Source organism: Canis lupus, chromosome 1, assembly GCF_011100685.1.
Source record: "Canis lupus familiaris isolate Mischka breed German Shepherd chromosome 1, alternate assembly UU_Cfam_GSD_1.0, whole genome shotgun sequence".
In the NCBI taxonomy this organism is placed as follows: Eukaryota; Metazoa; Chordata; class Mammalia; order Carnivora; family Canidae; genus Canis; species Canis lupus.
In genome coordinates this window covers 9266232-9285739 of record NC_049222.1, presented here as the reverse complement: position 1 = coordinate 9285739, position 19508 = coordinate 9266232, and the positions used below count along the sequence as shown (strand labels likewise).

Genomic DNA, 19508 nt, shown 5'->3' with positions numbered 1-19508 from the left:
TCAGAATTTTGACTAGTATGCAGTGCTATGGGTGCACATCAGCTGTCCAAAGGAGTGCATGCATCAAGTGAGCAGTTCCAAGAGTTGAGCTTTGAGACATTTCAACATCTGACTCTATTTTCCAACTTTCCTAGTACATTTTTCTAAAGGAAGGGATTATTAGACACATTTTTAAATTTTTCTTTTATTGTTCTTTGTAGTTTTGAAATTGTCCTGTCCTTAATTTATGAGTGCAATGTTCATTTTTCCCAAACATAGTGATTAGATTTTTAATAACATTTTCTTTCATATCTTAAATTATACCATTTATCTTTCTTTTTCACCATTGTGTTTTCAAATATTGGCTATTTTATTCATATTCTTGGTTTATTCATATGTCTAGAGATCCTTGATATTTAACTGTCAGTGAAAAATGAAAATGGAATTATTTTAGGGAATTGGTGTGGATTTCCCATACTGTTATGCATGAAAATTTATTTTCCTGCCTCCTCTCTCCTTTGAGTTGTAATGTTGATTGAAGTTCTGTTGACAGCGAGAGAGCTTATTGATTGATTTAATTCCTTGGGAATTATTGGTCAAGATTTCAGAAAGTTAAACAAAGGATATTCAATTACCAGAATGAGTTGGATTTTACTCTGGTGAATTCAAACCAAAACCAAATGCTTTGATTTACTGTTGCAATTTATTATTTTCTTTAGCAAAGTGACTTTTATTTTATTTTAGCCTGTGATTAAGGCCACTCTTGTCTATTTGCATGAAAGTAGGGTGAAACATGCATAGACAGACATTTACTGAATTCCATGGCATTGTGTCCCATTCCACACTTGCCTTCCATGGTGTGTTCTCCATGTTGCTAACTCTGAACAAGGAGCTTCTCTACTAGGCAAATCAGCCCCCTAACACCATTGTAGTTCATTTCTAGTATGTGACTATAAGCTTTTTGCCTTTCGGTAAACTATACTATGGCTTTTAGCTTTATAATTATAGATGTAGCTACTGGTTTATGATTAAGAACTCAGTGCATTTGGCAAGAACATTCTTAAAATGTGCTTCTTCAAGTTACTAGCTTTGTGAATTCGGGAAATTTGCTTAAGGCTAGTAAAAATATGGCTTATTTTATTTTTTAAAGATTTTATTTATTTATTCATGAGAATACACAGAGAGGAGAGAGAGAGAAGAGAGAGAGAGAGAGAGAGAGAGAGACAGAGGCAGAGAGGCAGAGACACAGGCAGAAGAAGAAGCAGGCTCCATGCAGGGAACCCGAAGTGGGACTCGATCCTGGGTCTCCAGGATCACACCCTGGGCCAAAGGTGGCACTAAACTGCTGAGCCACCCGGGCTGTCCTGGCTTATTTTTCTTTAAGGTAAAGATGGTAATACCTAACACACAAGACTAGTCTAGCTTTAACTAAGGAAATACATGCAAGTCCAGTTCCTAGAGACTAGTACATACTTAATAGTACCATTAACAATGATAATATTGAGTCAAATAATTTCTAATTTTAAATAGGTAGCATAATGTTTGTTTTTATTTTCTAATTTATTGTGGGCTTACTTACAAATTATATAAATTTGGAAATTATTTACCCACATATTTTAGGGGAAATATAAGTTAACAAAATATTATATGTGTATGTATTACCCATTTTATAGGTTTATCAAATTTTGTGTTTCTGTTGAAGACTATAAGGACAGCTAGGGGGAAAAATTACTGTGCATGTATAGGATTTTTCACATGTTTCTATATTTCTTTTTATATAGACCATTTTTTAGAGCAGTTTTACGTTCACAGCAAAATTGAATGGAAGATACACATTTCCCATATGCTCCCTGTCTCCTCCACTTAAGCACACCCATCTCCATTGTCGGTGTCCTCCACCATACTGGTACATTTGTTACAAATGATGAACCTACATTGACACATCGCTGTCACTGGAGTCCCTAGTTTACCTTAAAATTGTACTCTTGGTATTGTACATTCTCTGGGTTTAGACAAATGTATAATGATATGTATCCACCAGTATTATACCAAATAGTTTCGCTGCCCTAAAAATCTCTATGCTCCACCTTTCATCCCTTCCTCCCTGCAACCCTGAAAACTATTGACTTTATATTGTCTCCATTGTTTTGCCTTTTCCAGAATGTCACATAATTAGAATTATACAATAAGCAGCCGTTTCAGATCAGCCTTTTCAGATTGGCTTTTTTCACTTAGTAACATATATTTAAGTTTCCTCCAGGTCTTTTCATGATTTGTTTTAGTGCTGAACAATATTCCATTATTATGGAGATATAATAATGGATATGCCACTGTTTATTTATCTTGTTTTCTTATAGTTCCATATCACAATTTATTGGTGTCATTTATAAATGTATTTTTACCAGTTCCAGCATTGCATAGGTGTATTTTTCCTATTGCCCAAGTTTGCCTTTGTCATAATCTGCATACACTTTAGACTTCATAGAAAATACACATTATTAAGTAGAATTACACAGGGTACTGTATTACAAATATTCAAGTCTGTAAGATCAGTATTAATTGGATTTGTTTAGGGACACCTGGGTGACTCAGTGGTTGAGTGTCTATGATCCTGGGGTCCTGGGATCAAGTCCTGCATCAGGCTCTCTGCAGGGAGTCTGGTTCTCCCTCTGCCTATGTGTCTGCCCCTCTGTGTCTTTCATGAATAAATAATAAATCTTTTAAAAAATAAAATAATCGGATTTGTTTAGAATCCAATTGGTCAATTACCAGGACTCTGTATGGTAACCAAGTTTTGCTCAATTTTTTCAATTGATGAGTTTGGGCTTATGGAGATTTGCTGATTTGTTTTCAAACAACCTAGAATTTTTCAAATATAAGAAATAAATGGTTTAACTACATTAATTACCACAGCAACAGTAAATCCTTTCAGAATCCACATAGAAAACAAAAAACTAAACTAAAAGCAAAATGAAAGACTAATGTGGATTATCCTGGAGCCAGCCTTTGGAGCATGATGTGATTATAGTTTTCACTTCTCTCTCTCTCTCTCTCTTTTCAGTTTAACATTATTCCCATTCAACATGAAAATGAAATGGAAGAAATATCAGGAGATATAAAAGAAGAATCAAAATCCCCAAACAACAAAGATAGACTGATCTACCAGTTAAGAACTGAGGTAAGATATTGGATAAAGATCACAATACCACAACATACTTGAAGATTGTTAAATGAAATACTATTTTAAGAAGTATAGCTGAGGCATTGTGGGTTACTTTATGAAGAAGGATGCTGCCAAATATCAAAAATAATATAATCAGTTTATATATGACTTAAAATGCTGTAGGATGATACTGACTCATGACTAGGTCAGAATTATCTGACTATTATAAAGAAAAATTATTTGATGAAAAAAACCACCCGATAGCCAATACAATTCTAACTGTGAGTAAATACATATTCAAGGTTCAGTCAGCTGCTGGATCTGTGTTAAGTTATTGTCAGGACCAATGACTTACAAAATGTGTTGCATGTAGTTTCTGGTGGAATTAACATGGCTGTTGGCAGCTTGCAACAGTGAGAGACAGGTGGGGTGACCTCACTTTTGTTAGTTAATTCATTTCTTAGGTATAACAAGTAAAATGGTGGGAACATTTATTTTCAACACTTCTACCGCAAACCACCAACAAAAGAATTTTCACAGATTGTAATCTCTGTTTTCTCTGTCATGTTAATAAAGGAGGAATTATTGTTCTTGCAAATAGGGGACTGAATTATTCGCAGTACATAGAAAATAATGATAGTGCATTAAAAGTGGAAAGTCATAAATTACTTATTTTGTGTCATAATTCTGGAAGAATGTCTTGGATACCAATGTGTAGGAACAATTCAGGAAATACAGGCTGGGAGGAAGGAGATTTGTATTAGATGGTTTCTTCTTTATAAAAGTCTGTAAAGACTGAACTCACACCACAGTATATTTTATATCAGAAGAACGTAGTGCAGTAGAAAATGCATAAGTCATAGATTTTTGCAGCCAGAAGCAGCTCCATCACTGATTACTTTATTCTGATCAAGTCCTTATGCCTCTAAGTCTCAGTTTACAGATTGAAATAATGGAAGTAAGAATAATAAAAGTCATCACATAGGATTTTTGGAAAGGTCACACACTGCAAGGGAAAACCTGTCGGAGGCAGCATGCCTTAATTTGGGAAGTTACACTAATTGTTAAGGATAGAGATAGAGCTCTTCCTTATTGCATCAGTGCCATTGCCACCTCTACCACAAGTCACGTACGGAAAGGGGTGGAGGGGTGAGGAAAGGCATATGCAGAGATCTGTGATGAGAAAGGCTGATCTGTTGAAAACAATTCTTCTACCAGTTAAGTCAAATGGGAAAATTGTTGGTTTCTATGATGGCTGTTTTCTAAAAGGAATCAAACAAACCATCAGGAGAGGCGCCACTTTTTCTTGGCTCTGAGATCTGAGAACATCTTAGATGAAGCTTTGCACAACATGTATAAAAGCTTACTTAACAGAGACAAAAACAGAAAGGCACATCTGGCTATTTATTATAACTCTCCTCAAAAGCCAAGTACATGATCTTATATCATCACTCTCAGATGCACTGGGAACCATAGCAACATAGGATCTCTGATGTACAGCTTTTTTAGTTTGATTCGGTAAAAAGTTCAGAGACTCACTTATTAATTAAGTGGTCTTGTGTTAGCTGTTTCATATCGATACTGCTCAACTCTGTTTCTTAGATTAGGATACAAACCTTTTAAACACCTAAAAGTAATTTTCCACAAGACATTCAAGTACTATGATATATTATCTTAATAGAGCACTGAAAGCTGAAAGCAAATGAAAGACATGAATTGGCTGTGTCTTACTATGTTCACTTGACTGGTATACTCAGTTGAATTAAATTGCAGAAAGACAGATTTGTTCAAGAGAAAATTAAATATTAAACAAAATATTGAGACAGATTCTTAATAGAAACAATGAGCATGTATGTGTGTGTTATATATGTGAGCATACATGTGTTCATTTCAATTTTAAATTAGGATAAAAGCTACTTTCTTTCCTTAGAAAAGAAGACAGATAACCACCCTTTGTTGGCATTATTTCACTTTTTACACTGGCTATGTTAAGGTCTCTAAAATCATATCATACTGTGTAATATGTTTTCATAAAAGCCATTGTGTGATTGTGCCATTAAAGTATTAAACTATTTTTAAAAATCAAGTTTTTTACATATATAAACAAAATTGCAGTTTGTATGTACACATACATGTTTGGACATTTAAAAATGGCTTAGGGTAAATTCCTAGAAATGGTATGGTTCGGTTAAGAGAATGTTTATTTTTTCAAATATTTTATACACATTGACAAATTATCCTTTTTTTAAAAATTTTTATTTATTTATGATAGTCACAGAGAGAGAGAGAGAGAGAGAGAGGCAGAGACATAGGCAGAGGGAGAAACAGGCTCCATGCCCCGGGAGCCTGATGTGGGATTCGATCCCTGGTCTCCAGGATCGCGCCCTGGGCCAAAGGCAGGCGCCAAACCGCTGAGCCACCCAGGGATCCCAACAAATTATCCTTTAAAAAATTTATATCATTGGGGTACCTGGGTGGCTCAGTGGTTGGGCACCTGCCTTTGGCTCAGGTCATGATCCTGGGGTCCTGGGATCAAATCCTGCATCGGGCTCCCCTCAGGGAGCCTGCTTCTCCCTCTGCCTATGTCTGCCTCTCTCCCTATGTCTCTCATAAATAAATAAATAAATAAATAAATAAATAAATAAATAAATAAAATATTTTTTAAAAAAGAAAGAAAAATTATATCATTTTACATTCTCATTCATCTGCAATATATAAACATTCTCATTTCATTATTCTATATCCAACAGTAAACAGTATATATTATTTTTGTAATATTTCCCTGATAAACAAAAAGGTCATTTTAATTTGTATTTTACTTATCTAAACATAGAATTCTAGCTGTTTTCTCATCTTTACTGATATAATGTCTATTATAATAGCTACCACTTACTGATAACTTTAAATATGTCACATTTATAGTGCTGGGCCATTGACACATAAGATTTCATTTAATATCTTAATACCTTTATCTGTATATTCTTTTTTTAATTTTGTTTTCATGTTTATTAAGTTTTTTATTTTAATTCCAGCATAGTTAACATATTTTATTATGTTATTTGTTCTATGATCTATCTATCTATCTATCTATCTATATATATATATATTTGTCTACTTTTAAAGGAAAGAGCCTTAGAGAATTTACCTTGCTCACGATTACAAAATAACGTCAAACATTATCGAAATAAATTTTTACCCATGTTGTCATTTAGTTCCAGTTTTCTGGAGGTGCACACTCAAGACTCAGATTGTTGGTAAGTTAGGCCACTTACCAAGGCCCCCTAGCTAATGAGTTTTAATCCACAAGCCAAATGTTGCCAACAGTCAGTCATTCTTAGACACTGCTGACCTTGTCCATCACCCTGTGAGTTTACTGAAGAAATGCAATGGATTTTCAAACAATAGTGTTTGAATTGGAAAAAAACAGTATTTTAATATCAGACATCACAATTTTTAAACATTGATGATTCCCATTTATGATGGACAATTTTTAAGCTGTTACTAATACTTGCCAATTTGATAATAGTATTGTTTTCACTTGACCAGTATGTTCTATTTCTTAAATCTGCCTATTTTTTTTTTCAAAAGTAAGCTTCTCATTGTAGAAATTTGGTTAAAGAAATCTGAAATGCAGCCCTGACAAAAAGGTCCCAGAGTATTTACATAATTGGCTCTTCTGGCCCATGTGTAATGAGGTGAATTCTCTGAGCACCAAGTCGCTGGGTAAATGGATATTTCTCAGTATATGCATATGTATAACATATACATTTCATCTGTTCTCCTTATTTAAGATCAGGGCCCTTCAAACTGGAAATGAAAAGTTTTTTTTTAGAATGGAAATTAACAGGCATTCTGAGTCAAGAAATCATTACTTCTTTCTACAATCTGGTGTTACTTGAAAGCAGGCTCATAATCAGGAAAAACTCCTTTTACAGTTTTTTTAGTCCAACATTTTTGGGATACACATTCATTCGAGAGAAAATAACTGGTTTATCTTTTATTATTCTAAAAAACATATTGCCAACATTTTCAGTTTCAAACTTTTAGGAATTTTGATCCCTTACTTTATTTCTTATTTGTGGATTGTTCCCATCTATCCACATGTATGTATCCTATTTCTGTTGCACTTCAGAAAGACGAATTAGACATATTTTTCCCAATTTAGCCCAATAAGTACAACTAAAAACTCTGAACATTGTACTTAAACAAAAAGTATCTCAAAGTTGAAGAGAAGAGGCATACCATCTATGTAACTTAGAACTTAAGAAATGAGGGGTGCCTGGGTGGCTCAGTCACCTAAGCATTTGACTTGTGATTTTGGCTCAGGTCATGATCTCACAGATCATGAGGTTGAGCCCCACGTTAGGCTCTGTGCTCAACATAAAGTCTGTTTGGGATTCTCTGCCTCTCCCCCTGCTCTTCCTCCACTTGCTATCTCTCTTTCTCTAAAATAAATAAATAAAATCTTAAAAAAAAAAACTTAAGAAATGACATGGAAGTGAATTTCCTGAATTTTCTTTTTGCTGTGTATATCCCAGAACTGGAGCTAAAGAAGCCAGCAACCTGGAAACACCAGTAGTACAGATAAAAGCAAAAATGGAGGGGTGTCGGGGTGGCTCAGTCAGTTAAGTGTCTGACTCTTGACTTCAGCTTAAGTCATGATCTCAGGGTGGTGAGATGGAAGCCTGTGTCCGGCTCTGCACTGGGTGTGAAGCCTGCTTAAGATTCTCTCTCCCTCTGCACCCCTCCCCCTCCACACTCATGCTCTCTCTCTCTCTCTCTAAAAAAGATAAAACAATGCAACTAAAGTGTGCTTACTGTAGCCAAACAACTATGGAACTGTCAGCTTCTCAAGACAGAAAACTTTCGGGATCCCTGGGTGGCGCAGCGGTTTGGCGCCTGCCTTTGGCCCAGGGCGCGATCCTGGAGACCCGGGATCGAATCCCACGTCGGGCTCCCAATGCATGGAGCCTGCTTCTCCCTCTGCCTATGTCTCTGCCTCTCTCTCTGTGACTATCATAAATAAATTAAAAAAAAAAAAAAAAAGACAGAAAACTTTCAGATAAGTATTCTAATTCACCCACAGAAAAATAAGGTAGTCCCACCTCAACCCCTGTTAGCAAAATTGAATGGGGAGCCTGGACTCCCACCGTTGCCAGACTACAAAAGAGGTACCCAGTCCTCCCTTCTTCTTCGTCTTCTCTCTTTTTTTTAAGATTTTATTTATTCATAAGAGACACACAGAGAGAGGCAAAGACATAGGCAGTGGGAGAAGCAGGTTCACCACAGGGACCCCAGGATCACGACTTGAGCTAAAGGCAGACGCTCAACCACTAAGCCACCCAGGTGTCCCCTCAGTCCTCCCTTCTGAAGTGGTGGCAGAGAGGGTTGAGCTGAAGCCAGGACTTGTATTCCTGTTAGATAGTAATGAGGCCAGCAGACCCCAGTGGTGCCAGTGGAAAACATAGGGAGCGTATGCTTTCACATCCACCCTCTCGCAGTTGGGGAGGTCTGGTGGGTGCCTGGAACTCTCACCTTCACAAAGAATTAACAGGAGTACCTCCAACCATGTGTCAAGGAGGTCTAGTGAAGAAATGGAACTTCTCCATTCACCTGGAAGTAGCAAGGCAGTGCTACTTCCTTCTTTCACCTTCCAGAATAGTGTAATAGGAACCCATCTAAAACATAATGTTTAGATAAAATCTAGAGTCTCTTTACATAATACTCAAAATATCCAGATTAGAGTTGGAAATTACTCCTATTAAGAACAAAATATCTCAAAGTGAACGGAAGAAGAAAATCAGTAGATACTAACACCAAAATGGTGGAGCTGTTTTAATTACCAGCAAGAATTTTAAAATGGCTAACATAAAGGTGCTTTAATGAGCAATTATGAACGTGTTAGAAACAAAGAAAAACCATAGGAATTCTCAGTAAAGAAAGTCTCAGAGAAATAGAAAATACAAAGAAGAAACAAATGGAATAGTTAGAACTGAAAAACAATAACTATTTTTAAAATTATGAATGGAAGGGACAGAGGAAAGAATCAGTGATCTCGAAGACAGAACATTAGACATTATGCAGCCTGGAAAAGAAAAATAGAGCCTTTGCTAACAGCAGCTGAGGTGGTTTGAGGTCCCACCTGTGGGGTGGTAACAAAAGATCAAACACATATCATATGCCTTTGGAGGCCCATATAAGAGGAGAAATAGTATGGGGCTTGATAGAACTCAAACAATGGGTGAAAAATATCCAAATTTAGGAAAAAGTTCAAATCTATAGTTAATAAATATGGTTAACCCCAAACGGCTTAAATTCAACTATATCCACAACAAGACACTTGAGTCAATTTCAGAAAATTAAGAAAAAATAATCTTCACAGCACCAAGAAGAAAATTGAATCTGACCTACAGAAAAAAAAAAAAACCCAAAAAACAGTGAATATCTCATCAGAAACCAAAAGAAGGTAGTACACTATCATCCAAGTTCTAAAAGAACTGTCAACTCAAAATACTATATACTCAGTGTAAATATCCTTCAGGACATTCTCAGGTGAAGGAAAACTAAGAATTTGTCTCCAGCAAATAAGAACATGAAAAAATGCTCAACATATTAACCTTTAGGGAAATGCAAATTAAAACCACAGTGAGATATAACCACCACCTTTCAGAAAGGCTAAAATAAGAAATAGTGACAATAGCAATGCTGGCGAGGTTGCAGAGCTCCTGGACCACCCACTATTGCTAGGGGCAATGTAAATGATAAAACTGGAAAACAGTTTGGTAAATTTCCAAATAGCAACTACTATGTCATCAAACAGTTGCATTCCTGAGTATTTCTGTAGAGAAATGAAAATTTATATTTACTCAAGAGCTACACATGAAGCTTTAATTTTGTTTGACAAAGCCAAAACTTGCAAACTATGGTGATGACTTTCTATGGGTAAAAAACTAAACAAGCCATTATACTCATACCTTGGAATACTCCTCAGCAATAAAATGGAATTAACTCTTAATCTTTGTAACAATCTGAATGAATTTCCAAAGAAGTATGTTAAGTGAAAAATGCCAGTCTTGTTAAATACATAAACTATGATTCAATTTATATTACATTATGGAAATAACAAAATTTTAGAAATGAAGGGCAGCTTAGTGGTTGCCAGAGATTAAGGAGTGATGAGATGGAACAAATGTGCCTATAAAATGGCAACATAATGCATTCTTCTAATAGAAATGGTTTATATTTCGACTGTATAATTGTTGATATTTGGTTATATAGTTATATATGGTTATATAGTTGATATCTGGGTATATAGTTACTAAATTACAGTACTGGGGAAAATTGCGGAAAAGGCACATGGAATCTATTTTATTTTATTTTATTTTATTTTATTTTTTTAATTTATTTTTTATTGGTGTTCAATTTACTAACATACAGAATAACCCCCAGTGCCCGTCACCCATTCACTCCCACCCCCCGCCCTCCTCCCCTTCTACCACCCCTAGTTCGTTTCCCAGAGTTAGCAGTCTTTACGTTCTGTCTCCCTTTCTGATATTTCCCACACATTTCTTCCCCCTTCCCTTATATTCCCTTTCACTATTATTTATATTCCCCAAATGAATGAGAACATATAATGTTTGTCCTTCTCCGACTGACTTACTTCACTCAGCATAATACCCTCCAGTTCCATCCACGTTGAAGCAAATGGTGGGTATTTGTCATTTCTAATAGCTGAGTAATATTCCATTGTATACATAAACCACATCTTCTTTATCCATTCATCTTTCGTTGGACACCGAGGCTCCTTCCACAGTTTGGCTATCGTGGCCATTGCTGCTATAAACATCGGGGTGCAGGTGTCCCGGCGTTTCATTGCATTTGTATCTTTGGGGTAAATGCCCAACAGTGCAATTGCTGGGTCGTAGGGCAGGTCTATTTTTAACTCTTTGAGGAACCTCCACACAGTTTTCCAGAGTGGCTGCACCAGTTCACATTCCCACCAACAGTGCAAGAGGGTTCCCTTTCCTCCGCATCCTCTCCAACATTTGTTGTTTCCTGCCTTGTTAATTTGCCCCATTCTCACTGGTGTGAGGTGGTATCTCATTGTGGTTTTGATTTGTATTTCCCTGATGGCAAGTGATGCAGAGCATTTTCTCATGTGCATGTCGGCCATGTCTATGTCTTCCTCTGTGAGATTTTTGTTCATGTCTTTTGCCCATTTCATGATTGGATTGTTTGTTTCTTTGGTGTTGAGTTTGATAAGTTCTTTATAGATCTTGGAAACTAGCCCTTTATCTGATATGTCATTTGCAAATATCTTCTCCCATTCTGTAGGTTGTCTTTGAGTTTTGTTGACTGTATCCTTTGCTGTGCAAAAGCTTCTTGTCTTGATGAAGTCCCAATAGTTCATTTTTGCTTTTGTTTCTTTTGCCTTCGTGGATGTATCTTGCAAGAAGTTACTATGGTCGAGTTCAAAAAGGGTGTTGCCTGTGTTCTCCTCTAGGATTTTGATGGAATCTTGTCTCACATTTAGATCTTTCATCCATTTTGAGTTTATCTTTGTGTATGGTGAAAGAGAGTGGTCTAGTTTCATTCTTCTGCATGTGGATGTCCAATTTTCCCAGCACCATTTATTGAAGAGACTGTCTTTCTTCCAATGGATAGTCTTTCCTCCTTTATCGAATATTAGTTGCCCATAAAGTTCAGGGTCCACTTCTGGATTCTCTATTCTGTTCCATTGATCTATGTGTCTGTTTTTGTGCCAGTACCACACTGTCTTGACGACCACAGCTTTGTAGTACAACCTGAAATCTGGCATTGTGATGCCCCCAGATATGGTTTTCTTTTTTAAAATTCCCCTGGCTATTCGGGGTCTTTTCTGATTCCACACAAATCTTAAAATAATTTGTTCTAACTCTCTAAAGAAAGTCCATGGTATTTTGATAGGGATTGCATTAAACGTGTATATTGCCCTGGGTAACATTGACATTTTCACAATATTAATTCTGCCAATCCATGAGCATGGAATATTTTTCCATCTCTTTGTGTCTTCCTCAATTTCTTTCAGAAGTGTTCTATAGTTTTGAGGGTATAGATCCTTTACATCTTTGGTTAGGTTTATTCCTAGGTATCTTATGCTTTTGGGTGCAATTGTAAATGGGATTGACTCCTTAATTTCTCTTTCTTCAGTCTCATTGTTAGTGTATAGAAATGCCACTGACTTCTGGGCATTGATTTTGTATCCTGCCACGCTACCGAATTGCTGTATGAGTTCTAGCAATCTTGGGGTGGAGACTTTTGGGTTTTCTACGTAGAGTATCATGTCATCGGCAAAGAGGGAGAGTTTGACTTCTTCTTTGCCAATTTGAATGCCTTTAATGTCTTTTTGTTGTCTGATTGCTGAGGCTAGGACTTCCAGTACTATGTTGAATAGCAGTGGTGAGAGTGGACATCCCTGTCTTGTTCCTGATCTTAGGGGAAAGGCTCCCAGTGCTTCCCCATTGAGAATGATATTTGCTGTGGGCTTTTCATAGATGGCTTTTAAGATGTCGAGGAATGTTCCCTCTATCCCTACACTCTGAAGAGTTTTGATCAGGAATGGATGCTGTATTTTGTCAAATGCTTTCTCTGCATCCAATGAGAGGATCATATGGTTCTTGGTTTTTCTCTTGCTGATATGATGAATCACATTGATTGTTTTACGGGTGTTGAACCAGCCTTGTGTCCCAGGGATAAATCCTACCTGGTCATGGTGAATAATTTTTTTAATGTACTGTTGGATCCTATTGGCCAGTATCTTGTTGAGAATTTTTGCATCCATGTTCATCAGGGATATTGGTCTGTAATTCTCCTTTTTGGTGGGGTCTTTGTCTGGTTTTGGAATTAAGGTGATGCTGGCCTCATAGAACAAATTTGGAAGTACTCCATCTCTTTCTATCTTTCCAAACAGCTTTAGGAGAATAGGTATGGTTTCTTCTTTAAACGTTTGATAAAATTCCCCTGGGAAGCCATCTGGCCCTGGACTCTTGTGTCTTGGGAGGTTTTTGATGACTGCTTCAATTTCCTCCCTGGCTATTGGCCTGTTCAGGTTTTCTATTTCTTCCTGTTCCAGTTTTGGTAGTTTGTGGCTTTCCAGGAATGCGTCCATTTCTTCTAGATTGCCTAATTTATTGGCGTATAGCTGTTCATAATATGTTTTTAAAATCGTTTGTATTTCCTTGGTGTTGGTAGTGATCTCTCCTTTCTCATTCATGATTTTATTAATTTGAGTCTTCTCTCTCTTCTTTTTAATAAGGCTGGCTAATGGTTTATCTATCTTATTAATTCTTTCAAAGAACCAACTCCTGGTTCTGTTGATCTGTTCCACAGTTCTTCTGGTCTCGATTTCGTTGAGTTCTGCTCGAATCTTTATTAACTCCCTTCTTCTCTTGGGTGTAGGATCTATTTGCTGTTTTTTCTCTAGCTCCTTTATGTGTAAGGTTAGCTTTTGTATTTGAGTTCTTTCCAGTTTTTGAATGGATGCTTGTATTGCGATGTATTTCCCCCTTAGGACTGCTTTTGCTGCATCCCAAAGATTTTGAACGGTTGTATCTTCATTCTCATTAGTTTCCATGAATCTTTTTAATTCTTCCTTAATTTCCTGGTTGACCCTTTTATCTTTTAGCAGGATGGTCCTTAACCTCCACGTGTTTGAGGTCCTTCCAAACTTCTTGTTGTGATTTAGTTCTAATTTCAAGGCATTATGGTCTGAGAATATGCAGGGGACGATCCCAATCTTTTGGTATCGGTTCAGAGCCGATTTGTGACCCAATATGTGGTCTATTCTGGAGAAAGTTCCATGTGCGCTTGAGAAGAATGTGTATTCAGTTGAGTTTGGATGTAAAGTTCTGTAGATATCTGTGAAATCCATCTGGTCCAGTGTATCATTTAAAGCTCTCGTTTCTTTGGAGATGTTGTGCTTAGAAGACCTATCGAGTATAGAAAGAGCTAGATTGAAGTCACCAAGTATAAGTGTATTATTATCTAAGTATTTCTTCACTTTGGTTAATAATTGATTGATATATTTGGCAGCTCCCATATTCGGGGCATATATATTGAGGATTGTTAAGTCCTCTTGTTGAATAGATCCTCTAAGTATGATATAGTGTCCCTCTTCATCTCTCACTACAGTCTTCGGGGTAAATTTTAGTTTATCTGATATAAGGATGGCTACACCTGTTTTCTTTTGAGGACCATTCGAATGGTAAATGGTTCTCCAACCTTTTATTTTCAGGCTGTAGGTGTCCTTCTGTCTAAAATGAGTCTCTTGTAGACAGCAAATAGATGGGTCCTGCTTTTTTATCCAGTCTGAAACCCTGCGCCTTTTGATGGGGTCATTAAGCCCGTTCACATTCAGAGTTACTATTGAGAGATATGAGTTTAGTGTCATCATGATATCTATTCAGTCCTTGTTTTTGTGGACTGTTCCACTGAACTTCTTCTTAAAGGGGAATTTTAAGAGTCCCCCTTAAAATTTCTTGCAGAGCTGGTTTGGAGGTCACATATTCTTTTAGTTGCTGCCTGTCTTGGAAGCTCTTTATCTCTCCTTCCATTTTGAATGAGAGCCTTGCTGGATAAAGTATTCTTGGTTGCATGTTCTTCTCATTTAGGACCCTGAATATATCCTGCCAGCCCTTTCTGGCCTGCCAGGTCTCTGTGGAGAGGTCTGCTGTTACCCTAATACTCCTCCCCATAAAAGTCAGGGATTTCTTGTCTCTTGCTGCTTTAAGGATCTTCTCTTTATCTTTGGAATTTGCAAGCTTCACTATTAAATGTCAAGGTGTTGAACGGTTTTTATTGATTTTAGGGGGGGATCTCTCTATTTCCTGGATCTGAATGCCTGTTTCCCTTCCCAGATTAGGAAAGTTTTCAGCTAGAATTTGTTCAAATACATATTCTGGCCCTCTGTCCCTTTCGGCGCCCTCGGGAACCCCAATTAAACGTAGGTTTTTCTTCCTCAGGCTGTCGTTTATTTCCCTTAATCTATCTTCATGGTCTTTTAATTGTTTGTCTCTTTTTTCCTCAGTTTCCCTCTTTGCTATCAACTTGTCTTCTATGTCACTCACTCGTTCTTCCCTCGTCGTTAGGACTTCTAGTTTGGATTGCATCTCATTCAATTGATTTTTAATTTCTGCCTGATTAGCTCTAAATTCTGCAGTCATGAAGTCTCTTGAGTCCTTTATACTTTTTTCTAGAGCCACCAGTAGCTGTATAATAGTGCTTCTGAATTGGCTTTCTGACATTGAATTGTAATCCAGATTTTGTAACTCTGTGGGAGAGAGGACTGTTTCTGATTCTTTCTTTTGAGGTGAGGTTTTCCTTCTAGTCATTTTGCTCAGTGCAGAGTGGCCAAAAACAAGTTGTATTGGGAAAAAGAGAAAAAGAGAGGAGAGAAAGAAGGAAGGAAAAGAGAAAGAGAAAAAAAAGGGAAGAAAACAAACGGAAAAAAAAAAGAAGAAAAAGAGAAAGAAAAAGAAAGGAGAAAAAAAAGGGGGGTGGGGGAAGGAAACAAATCAAAAAGCAAAACAAAACAAAACAAAACAAAACAAAACAAACAAAAAAAGAACCACGGGGGAGTATCTTCTGATTCTGTGTACTTTAAGTCCCTTGGCTTCCCCTGGAAGTTGTCCGTCTAGCTGGTGTTCTGGGGGAGGGGCCTGCTGTGCTGATTTTCAGGTGTTAGCAGTTGGGGGAGCTGCTGTGCCCCTGCCTGGTGCAGGGCTCAGTGGGGGTTGTTTACCCCGTGAGGCCGCAGGAGGAACAGCCCCAGTGGCGGGGCAGCTCTGGAAACCTGGATTCAGCTCCTGCAGGAACTCCGTCTGCAGGGCCTGGAGGCTCCGGGGCGGGGCCGCTGATCTGCTCAGCTGGGGCAGGAGCGTCCTCGCTGTCCTGGGCCCTCCCGGCCTCTGCCTGTCCCGGGGGAGGCGGGATCCTGGGCTGTGTCCCGGCGCCCTGTGCTCCGGAGCCTGCGCTGGTGGATTCGCGCTCCCGCCCCGCAACCCCCTCCGCGGAGCCGCCGCCCGATCCCCTCCGAGCTGCTCCTGGAACCGCGCAGGCCCCTCTGCACGGAGCCTCTTCCTCTGCCCGAGCCCCCCGAGCTGCTCCCGCCCCGCAGCCCCCTCCGCGGAGCCGCCCCCGAGCCCCCCGAGCTGCTCCGGGCCCCCCCGTGCGCGCTGCAGCCCTTAGGGAGCTCGGCGCATCTCCCGGGGCGCAGGTGTCTGTTAGTGTCCCCGGGAGCCCGAGGGCATCCCCGCCCTCCTGGGTCCTGCTCCACCTCCCTGCGAGCCCCTTTCCGCCCGGGAAGGTCGGTGCAGCTCCTGCTCCTCCGGGACGGGGCTCTCCTGTCCTGGGGACACTCGCCCCGGCCTCAGCCCGGCTCCTCGCGGGGCCCCTCCCCCTTGGAGGCCTTTGTTTCTTTACTTCTTTTTCCCCGTCTTCCTACCTTGATAGATGCGCGAACTCTTCTCACTGTTGCATTCCAGGTGTTCTCTCTTTAATTCTCAGGCTGAATTCATAGATTTCCAGGATGATTGGAAGGTTTTCTAGGTAATTTGGTGGAGACAGGTGATTTGGGGACCCTACTCTTCCGCCATCGTGCTCCTCCCCTCCATGGAATCTATTTTAATTAGTTTTTACAACTGCTTAAGTATCTACAACTATCTCCACACTTCAATTAAAAAATTCTAATCTCTTTCAATATGGATGACTAAGTTCGACCTTTTCCACATACTCTTCTGAAAATATACATTCCTAAAAATATACATTTCTAATATGTCGATTTTATATACATATATATGTGTGTGTGTGTATACATATATATATTCCATTTTTGGTATGCAAGAAATCTGGATCAAAGTTCTTATCCTGGCAATACCAGGCTGTCTAACATTCTAGGAATTATTAATAGAGTCTGTTTGATTATCTGCAAAATAGCATTTAAATAACAGCTTATATAAAGGATCAATTCATTTGTATATGTAAAGTACTAAAACTGTACATTACAGGTAATAGGCATTTGGTAAATACATATTTTTTCCCTTGCCATCCAGATCTCATTTAGTAACTTCCATGTGCGTACATAGGTTCTACCTCTTCTTCATTGTGAACTCTTAAATTCGAAGATAGTAAGTGTACTGGCCAGTTCCCAACGTCAAGCAGGGTTCCAATAAATGATAGGGCAATGCATCTTTTAATGTGAATAATGTGCCTCTAAAGTTAGACTGGTGAGATCTTCCAAGGAAAGTAGAAGATCTTTTCCCATTTCTGATTCACCTAGACTCTTGCTTCTATCTTCTCATACATTGATGTTTAGGCAGATCTTTGATGAGTATATGAGCAAAGACCATGGAATTCTTGAGCTGGAAAGAACCTAAAGAAATAGGCCCCCTCATTTTACATCTCCCTTTCTGATGTCAGTGAATTATCCACAGTAGGCTCTTCTAGCTCTAGTTTTGTTCTGCCATTGACACATATTGTCTCTGATACTTCAGTAAGGCTAACATCTTTCCACATAGTACCAAAAAATGCTCTTAAAATTTCTTTTTCTTCCTAATCCTAATTGAATGCAGCATGATATAAATTGAAGGGACCAAATATATTCATTTATTTTTCACATTCCCTTTTTAGAAAGTCTTTTTTTTTTTTAAGATTTTATTTATTTATTTTGAGAGAGAGAGAGAGAGTGTGAGAACTTCAGGGGAGAGGCAGAGGGAGAAGGAGAAAGAGAATGTCAAGCAGACTCTGCACTGAGTGCAGAGCCGCATGCAGGCCATATCTCGGGACCCTGAGATTATGACCTAAGCCAGAACCAAGAGTTGGATACTTAACAGACTGAGCCACCCAGGTGCCTCTAGAATGTCTTTATTTATTCACTTTAAAAATACTGCTTCCTAATTGAGAAAAAAAAGCCCAAATGGGTAACATGTTAACTTTAACTAGTGATTATATAAGTAGGCCTCCTTATTTTGCTTATGCAAGATAAAACATGAACATCTTGTGCCATAATTTTTCATACCCAGACATTAAATTATCGATCGAGGTATTTATTTATTTATTTATTTATTTATTTATTTATTTATTTATTGACACAGAGAGAGAGAGAGAGAGAGAGAGAGAGGCAGAGACGCAGGCAGAGGGAGAAGCAGGCTCCATGTAGGGAGCCTGATGTGGGACTCGATCCCGGGTCTCCAGGATCACACCCCAGGCTGCAGGCGGCGCCAATCCGCTTTGCCACCCAGGCTGCCCTGATTGAGGTTTAAAGGGAAAATGTTCTCAATGTGAACATGCTGCAGAGTCTTTCTGTTTTCTCTGTAATAATAAAGTAGGAAACAAAACAAGGTAAGAAAATAAATAATTCACATACTCATTCATTCATTATCTTATTCATTTACCAACAAGTATTTCCCAACCATCTCCAGTGTGCTTGGCACTGGGATTAAGCACCAAGAGTCTGAGAAAGTGATGGACATAGTGATGGCCACAGTTGGGAAATGAACCAACAAACCCAGACAGTTAAATACGGTGTGTTCTGTATGTTGGTAGGTGAAGTGCAGTGATCGGGGTAGGTACCCAGAAAAGATGTCCAGAATGAGATACGCAAGATGAACAACAGCTAGCCAATAGCGCAGGAAAAGGGAGTATCAGGTGAAATAGTGAAAGACTGCAGTATTAGCAAGAAATAGTGTGATAAAAAGGGTGATCTGATCTATAGAAGATTTAGACCATTGCTTTGGAGTAGAGGAATATATTTTAAAGTTTTTTTAAAACATTGCTGGATTAACAGTGCAGCAAAAATTCCTCCTCTCCCTCTCTCACAGTAGTAAATATCAGGAATTACTTGATTTGAAAGAATATTTTGATCACTAGAAGAGTAACTAGCATAGTCCAATAGGAGCAATTCATCACCAGATTTTTTTTTTTTAAGGTGCGAGAAAATACAGAGGGCAGAAAAATGTTTTTGGTCTATGTTAAAAAAAATATCATTTTCAGAATGTTTTCTTAAATTATAATTCAGATTTGAATTCTGTGTATATTGTATGGCACCTACTGTGCTAGGATCTAGTAATTCAGTAGTCTGTGATGTCGAAATGGGCATGCCCTCAGAGAACTGCCTTCAGTGAGGGACATAAGATTCATCAAAAATTACAGTTAAGTGCCTGTTTTCAACTGTATGGGAGCTATGTAGCAGATCTGCATGATGCTGAGTTGAGCTAGTTATAAATTTTAAATGAAGAGATGCCTGGGATTTTATTTACTGACAGAGTTAAATAGTATTATCTTTGATTGGAAGGGAGTTGTATAATTAGAAATCCAGCGCCATCATAATTTA

General features: G+C 38.3%; 1 protein-coding gene across 7 annotated transcripts in view; it reads left to right on the top strand.

Moving 5' to 3' along the window:
* The window catches only part of CCDC102B (coiled-coil domain containing 102B), a 138583-nt gene that overhangs the window by 83899 nt on the left and 35176 nt on the right, over positions 1–19508 (top strand). For all 7 annotated transcript variants that reach the window (XM_038525821.1, XM_038525824.1, XM_038525820.1 and 4 more), the window contains one exon: positions 3041–3157. In XM_038525821.1, coding sequence (XP_038381749.1) covers positions 3041–3157 — 117 coding nt within the window. The remainder of the gene's footprint in view (positions 1–3040; positions 3158–19508) is intronic.